The 7,512-nt window shown below is 40.7% G+C and overlaps 2 protein-coding genes across 3 annotated transcripts in view; one reads left to right on the top strand and one right to left on the bottom strand.

Moving 5' to 3' along the window:
• Window positions 1–2,190, top strand: part of snx3 (sorting nexin 3) — a 16,600-nt gene extending 14,410 nt beyond the window's left edge. The window contains exon 4 of the mRNA XM_014010013.1: window positions 1,356–2,190. Within this exon, the coding sequence (XP_013865467.1) occupies window positions 1,356–1,461 (106 nt within the window). The 3' untranslated portion in view covers window positions 1,462–2,190. The remainder of the gene's footprint in view (window positions 1–1,355) is intronic.
• Window positions 2,191–3,564: 1,374 nt separating this feature from the next.
• Window positions 3,565–7,512, bottom strand: part of nr2e1 (nuclear receptor subfamily 2, group E, member 1) — a 7,329-nt gene continuing 3,381 nt past the window's right edge. For both annotated transcript variants that reach the window (XM_014010012.1, XM_014010011.1), the window contains exons 4-10: window positions 6,999–7,086; window positions 6,421–6,656; window positions 5,899–6,045; window positions 5,723–5,819; window positions 5,487–5,636; window positions 5,293–5,398; window positions 3,565–4,479 (exon numbers count right to left, since the gene is read on the bottom strand). In XM_014010012.1, coding sequence (XP_013865466.1) covers window positions 4,317–4,479; window positions 5,293–5,398; window positions 5,487–5,636; window positions 5,723–5,819; window positions 5,899–6,045; window positions 6,421–6,656; window positions 6,999–7,086 — 987 coding nt within the window. In that variant the 3' untranslated portion in view covers window positions 3,565–4,316. The remainder of the gene's footprint in view (window positions 4,480–5,292; window positions 5,399–5,486; window positions 5,637–5,722; window positions 5,820–5,898; window positions 6,046–6,420; window positions 6,657–6,998; window positions 7,087–7,512) is intronic.

Genomic DNA, 7,512 nt, shown 5'->3' with positions numbered 1-7,512 from the left:
TACGTCATCACGTAGCCGTACGTAATGACGTCATCCCGTCACATGGGTGGAACCATGTGTTTGTCAAGCGGAAGCCTCCCTCCCCCTTTCACCGTGAGCTTCTGTACTCCACAGCTCCGCCTGTTTTCCATGAAAAAGCAAAGCGGGAGTGATTTAAGTATGAAAAAATAAAGAATATATGAGGAATAAAAGAAATAAAACTACAAATGGCTCGTTAATGCCCACGATTCGGCTCCTATCATTCGTTGTAAAGAGCCTTTCAAAAGATTCGGATCGTTCGCAAACGTCACGTCACTGCTGACCACCTCCACTGGTTTCCTTCAGTATGGAGGAGCAGCAGCTCCTCTCTGGATAACTGAACTTCTCAACCTTCATCTCAAAGGGGAACACAGCTACCCTGCATGGAGGGAACTCATTTTGACTTCCTGTGTCCACGATCTTACTCTTTTGGTCACTACGCAGAATTTTGTGACCTCAGGAGCGAGTAGGAACATAGACCGACCAGGAAACAGAGAGCTTAGCCTTTTATGGACATCTTTATTTGAAAAATAACAGGTTTTTTCCATCTGTTGCAGTATTTTTTATATTGTTGTGTGAATGCTATCAGAGATGATCCATTTTTCTTGTTCCATTTTTTGCATGTATTTTGTTCTACAGTTTTTGTGCTAGTTCAACAATTCATGTATCAAAACCTTCAGCTATTTCAGGACATTCTGACTGTGACTTTTAGTATTTCAGTAATTTGTACTTTTTGAGAAATTTAGCCATTTTGGACTTTTTTGTTCTCATTAAAAATGAATGGAGTGTGTTCAGCCAAATTAAAATCCTTCAAAACGTAAACTTTTTCTACACTTTTTCCCTCTTTGTTCTGTTTTTTTAGCACTTTTGTGGTATTTTTTAGCTTCTTTCAGCTTCTCTTTTAAGTATTTTGAGCTTTTTTCTGCCTTTTCAGCTAATCTGTCAAGTTAAATATTTTACTGCGTCTATCAGCTTTTTTCAGCTTTTTTTATTTTTTGCAGTTTCAGTGACTTTTTAGCTTTAGCTAATTAGAATTTTTTTCCTCTAAATTCACATTTTTGTAATAATTTCAGCTTATTGAGCTTTAACCTGCAGGTTTTGTGCTAGATTCAGCTCAGTTGGCTACTTTTAGATACTTCTCTGCTAATGCTGGCCTTTTTTTGGCCATTTTACAACAAATTACAACATTTTTGTACATTTTTTTCTCTGCAAAAGTCTTCAGTAATAAGAGTTCACGCTGCATTTTCGCAGAAAGTGCAAATTCTCGAGTTTATTTATTTATTCATTCATTCATTCATTCATTTTAGTAATTAGTTCTCCTGCTCTTGTTGTTTCAGAGTGGCCGGTCACCCTCTAGCGCAGAACGAACGCTGCCTGCACATGTTTCTACAGGATGAGATCGTGGACAAGAGCTACACCCCGTCCAAAGTCAGACAAGCCTGAACAGAAAAAAATACAAAAAAAAGTTGTCTCTGCTTTGCCTGGCCTGGTCTGGTCTGGCCTGGCCTGGCCTGGCCTGGTCTAGCTCTGCTCGGTCTCACTTGGCCCCACAACCCAAAGCTCTCTCCAGGTTCCTCCTGAACGATAAACAAAGTGATAGTTTCTCTCATCGTCACAGCTCCAAAAACCCTACGATTCATTGCCTGTTTTTGTTTAATTACTAACTGATTAATGTCTGTTTTCACCTTTTTAGTTGGAGTTAAGAATGTTCGACACACAGCTGGTCTAAAGTGATTTATAGTTCTATCTCTTTGTCTGGAAATGCCACTAACACAGATATATATTATATATTTATCATGAAGCAATGTCCTGAATATATTCTTTTATACGTTATCATGTATTCGACTTTCTCTGTATGCAAAGCCACAGCGTTTTGCCGTGGAGGACTGGCATTTCGCTCATCATAACTGAACACGCATACACGCATTTGAAGATGARCCCTGACTTATTGTTGTCTTTAAAAAAAAAAAGAGTATGTTTGTGCGCGCGTGCATGTGTGTTTGTGTGCGACTCTCAACCAGCACCTCCCCAGCTGTCACAACGATTTCTAGCAAACAATTTACACAGAGGGAACTGCAGTATTTCTACTGGCTTTATGCATTTTGAGATTTGTATACTGCTGTGCCATTTTTGTTTATTTTGAAGATTTTCCAATAAAACAGGTGAAATGTCGCCACGCGTGTGTGTGCACGTTGCTGTTGTTTATGTCGGCCACCCTTCTTTGATCAATCTTAGAGGTGTGTGAAGATAATCATCGCACTGTCAGAAAGACCGCTACATAAAAGAAGAAAATCCCAAAACAAAATTTCTGATAGTTAAAAACATTTGAAGGTAAAAAATTAGCAAACAGCTGCCAACTTGCACGTGTTTGTCTGCAGAAACAGCTGAACTGACTGAAAATAGAAAACGAGCTGTTTAGGATAAACATTTTTAAAAAGTAGTTTTGACCGGTTCGTGTTTATGCTCAGATTTGTTGAGCAACGTATGCAGATATTACTTTGTTTACATTGAATGCGTACCTGCATTTAAAAATTTATCAATATATCTGGAGAACTACTGGATTCACTTTTTACACTAGCATGTGATATTGTTCAGGACACCTGTTTTCTATATATTAAACATGTATTTTGCAGTTTGATAACTAATTCAAATGACTTATTGTTCATCACTTCTATTGATTTGGTGGCAAATAAAAGTATATAATTGGATAATTAGTTTAACCCTGATCCATAAAGCTAAATTAGATTCACAGTACATGGTTGAAATCATAACAGTATGTCATAAACGTATACACTTGTAAAGTGGAATTAGAAAAAGACCTTTCAAAAAAACTGAGCAGTGAGGAAGCAATTCCGTGTGAAAGAAGCAACTTATTGACTTGCAGCAACCTGTAGCTTCAAAACTTCTGCTGATGCAGCTAAACTGTGTTTACGTAGAGAATTCATACTTTATTTTTTTCTATTATACACTAAAAGGCACAAAAAGTAAGAAAATAACGTCTTTGGTTGATTATTTCTGTGTTGTAACAATGCTTTTTGGCAATAAATCTTATATTTATGTTGAATTTTGTTTGAAAGCTGGTTTGTTTTTCCATTTGTTAGGAAAATTAAACGTGCCAATTCATTTCTGCTAATGGCAGACAGCAGGTTCAGGGACGCTCTTGTTTTCAGCTCGTCCTCAGCACCGGAGGCRTTCCCACATTTTGACATTCTGAGACCAAACTGTAAGGTGACAAGGGTTTATCAGAGATYGCCTCCAGAAATTTGCATCTTGGGCGCTCCAGAGTTACACAGCTATGCTAGTTGAAGAATGAGCTGCCAGGGGAGTAGGAGGCTGTTGTGGCTGTGTATGGTTCTTCCACATGCTATTAATGCACATTTTTGCTATATAAAATGCTTGTTTTTACAGACTTCAATCTAATAAAAGCAAATTCAACCCACAATGCATTTTCCTAACAAATGAGGCACCATTTAATTCTAGAACATTACTGTATATTGTAACTTACTGCCAAAAAGTACTGCTGCAGCAAATAAAACCCAAATTTACTTATTTTTTGTGCGAAGGTTTATTTATAACCAGATATTTACAGCATGATATAAACACCACAGTCCACAAAAAAAATCCAAGTGCTGGATATTATTTTATCTGGTGTTAGTGTCTATCTTCACAAACATTTTCAACGCGCCTCAAATAAACACATTAACACAAATGGGGACAGCAGCCACTGGAACAAACAAACATCCTCTGATGTATCGTGTTTTACAGTCAGGAGAGGGGGGGAAAAAAAGCAACTTTTCTTCTTTTAAAGAGTTTTTTTTTTTTTTTCCTTTTCCATTTTCTTCCGCAGGTCTTCACAGAGCTGGAACCCTCTGCGGGTTTGGTTTCAGCACTGGACTGAGGGAACAGCGACGCGCGCTTCTTCGCTCTGCGCATGCGCCGTCTTTCTTTTGGTTTCCTCCGTTGGCGATTGAACAGCAGTTAAAACGGTTGAGTTGGTCGTCAGGCTCATTGGTCTCACAGACACTTAAAACATTGTTTTACAGAACAACTGTGAACTCGGGAGGTTTCGGAGTCTTAAAGTAAAAACCTGCACTTTCTGGATGACGTAAGCGGCCTATGATGCTAATATTTTTATTTATTTTTTTTGCCTAGCGCAGCTGCTAACTATAAAGTGATGATACTGGGGGGGGGGGGTGTTTTTGTTTCAGCTGAGCCTATAGGCTACACTAAGAGTTCTGCACCTGACATGACCCGAGTCTTTATTTGTTTTTATTTTATCCTCCTCCCCACGTCTGAGTTCAAATGTCGCTGGACTTGTACATGTCCGAGAGGAGTCTGGTGATGGGCACGTTTCCGATGGTCTTTTTGAAGAACACCTCCTCTATGGTGGACGGGCTGACGGAGCGGAGCGCCGGGAGGAGCAGCAGCAGCTTCCCGAAGCGGCAGGGCTGAGTGGGATACCTGGGAAAACACAGAAACCCCAAAATAAAATAAAAACTAAATATAACAACCGTTTGGCTGTGTGAGGATTGACGCGCAACAGTGTTGTATAAAGTAGCACAAAGTGATACTTGAGTAAATATACAAGTATCTTACCAAAAATTATTTTGGTAAAAGTTAAAGTCTTCTTTAGGAAGTATCTGATATTTTTTGTACTTAAGTATTAAAAGTAAAAGTATTGATTTAAAATGAGCAGTTAGATTTTCTGTAATGACATTTATTAGGAGGTGACCTCCCCAAAAAATACAGAAATAACATTATTGAGGCCAAATGCAATAATATAATTCATGAAATACTTCTTAAGTACAGTCCTTTTATTTTAATGATTATGTCCTGCTGCAGTGTGACATGATTAGTTTGTGTACAAACTAATACAGTATCAGAGTTTTATATATTTATACTTCTCATTCAACCACAATTAAATTCACTCTATCAAGGAGGCACAGTTCATATGGATAGTTTTTATTTTTATAATAAGCTGGAATGAAAAACAAAAATGAAATAAAAGTAACGACTTTCTACTTTTTGTCTTTTTTAAGAATGTAAGAAGTAGAAAGTACAGATAATTGTGTGAAAATGTAAGAAGCGAAAGTAAAAAATAGGCTGAAAAATAATTACTCAAGTAAAGTACAGATACCCAAAAATTCTACTTAAGTACAGTAAAGAAGTATTTGTACTTAGTTACTTTACAACTCTGGCAAAATAAGCTCCTGTCACACCTGTGCCAAATTAGATAACCATTACGCATGCGCAAAAACAGGCGGATGAGATCACCTGGTGTGGATGTAGCTGTTGAGAGTGAGCTGCGCTTCGTCTTGGAGCGCTGCGATGGCACTGGCGTTGCGGAAACTTCTTAATTCAGTGCCACCTTGCGTGGGAACTAAAAATAAAACAAAATAAAAACAGCCTGCTCAGAAAGTAACAATTAGTTTTAAATCAAATTGCGTCCATTGTGTACGTGCACGCACCTGCTTTAAACGTCACGATGCATTTCAAGCAAGCGAACTCCGTTGCGTCAAGGCGCATCTGGCGGAATCTGGTGACCACCTCCTGCAGCGCCTGGATCTCTGACATGATCTTGTTCATCCGCTGAGACTCCGTGTTCTCCGTGTTCATCCCTTTTTGGTTTTAAAAAGGACGCAGACATGAGAAGGGTTGCGCCGTTCGAGGGAAGCACTCTTCAAGTCACTGGAGCTCTACGCACCTGAGACGGCGAGGAGGGTGGTGGCGTCCACGGGAATGGCCCACTGCGCGATGCCCAGAACGAACAGTTCCCTCCACGCGTCCTCCAGCAGAATCAGCTGCGGAGAGTTTGGGTTTTAGTGTTGAAGGAAGAAAAAAAAAACTCAAGAAGATATGTTCTGGTTTGTGAGCTCTCACCTGGTCAGATAAAGGCAGGGTGGAGAAGGCGGGGACACTTTTGGCCCACTTGATGCTCATGAAGAGGAGGCGCGCGGCCGACTCGCACACAGACTCCGTGGCCACCTCGTACAGGTACATGGGGGTGCCGGTGACCTCATGGGGATACTGAAGGGTTAAATATGAGATAAATAAACAAGCAAATAAATAAATAAATAAAAAGAAAACACGTGCGGGCCCAGTAGCGAGGAACAGAGCTCAAATTCCAATCTCTAGCACCTGGTTTTATAATCATTAGTGTTGCATTTGCTGGATTTACTGGAAATAACATCTAATTGGCGGATTTGTGTTGCTAAATCAGGACAGGAATTTCAACTTCTGACCCCTGATGAAGAAAATAAAACATCCTATAACAATGATTTTTTTTTTAAATCAAACTCATACAAACATAAAAAATATTATAACAGCTGAAAGTGGAGTTCATCTGAAGACTAAATGTACCTTTTTTAAAATTAAAAACGAAAAAAAAAAGTTGTATGTTACCTTTGGGGTGGGCTGTGCCAGCCCCACGATGGCCTGTCTTTCGGGCGTGGTGGCCACGGAGCTCATCTCCAGGTTGTGGGGCTCCAGCTGCGTGACGGTGGTGAAGAAGGGCGGCCCCGGCAGCGAGGAGCCCGGGAAGTGGGTCGAGGATCCGTTCACCTCTTTGTGGCCCCGGAAATAAAGGGCGACTTGTTTGCGGATCGTGGACGTCCGGGGCCCCCTTTCGTGCTGGACGGCTGTGAAGCGGAACAACGGAGCTTAAGAGTTAAAGGAGGGACCTCTGCGGGAGTGACATCAACATTTATCCCACTTTATATTGCATTTATAATGTTTTATTTAAAATAAGATGAGTTAATTTAAGAAAATGTACAAACTCTGTGCGTAAAGGATCAAAAAATCTAGCGAGAACAGAGAGGAAATATCTGCTTCAAACACGCAAACAACAGGTAGTTATTGACTTCTTTGGAGGCTTGATTAGCAATCCTAATAAACATCTTTCATCCGGGCAGCCAAACTCTGATCCTAACGCCATAATGTGGCGTTTCTGTAGTCAAAAAGCGATAATTAAAGCCATTTACCATCTTTATTCATGTTCACCTCCAGACATTTTTTCAACCGACACGCTCGGCACTGGTTTCTGTGAGTTTTGTCAACGGGACAACCACCCTGCGCACAGACAAGAGGGGGAGGGAGGGGGAGAAAGAGGTTACAGCTTCGTAGCTCAGAGGGGAAAAAGCCTCTCGCCCGTCATTATCCTCCCGGGAGGCAAATCTGCAGGTAAAAGATCGGGGCTATTATCTTGTGGTTTACAGAGCCGCCTCCCCGCGGCTCTAGTGCGGCCTCATCCCGCACGGATAAGTGCTCGATCCCGCCCTCTGCTGCCTAAATCCGCCCCCCCTTTTTTTTTTCGAGTCATCACATTAGATTGGATTACACCTGATGCGTTAGAGCTGCGCTGTGTTTAGGTGCGGGATTTAATGGCGCAGGCATGACACAATTAGGCTCATCAAAGAAGATTTAACACCAAAAAAAAAAGGCAGAGAGAGAGAGAGAGAGAGAGAGAGAGAGAGAGAGAGAGAGAGAGAGAGAGAG

The sequence above is a fragment of the Austrofundulus limnaeus genome, unplaced genomic scaffold (assembly GCF_001266775.1).
Source record: "Austrofundulus limnaeus strain Quisiro unplaced genomic scaffold, Austrofundulus_limnaeus-1.0 Scaffold64, whole genome shotgun sequence".
In the NCBI taxonomy this organism is placed as follows: domain Eukaryota; kingdom Metazoa; phylum Chordata; class Actinopteri; order Cyprinodontiformes; family Rivulidae; genus Austrofundulus; species Austrofundulus limnaeus.
The sequence above is the reverse complement of the archived record's forward strand: the minus strand, read 5'-3'. Positions and strand labels throughout refer to the sequence as shown.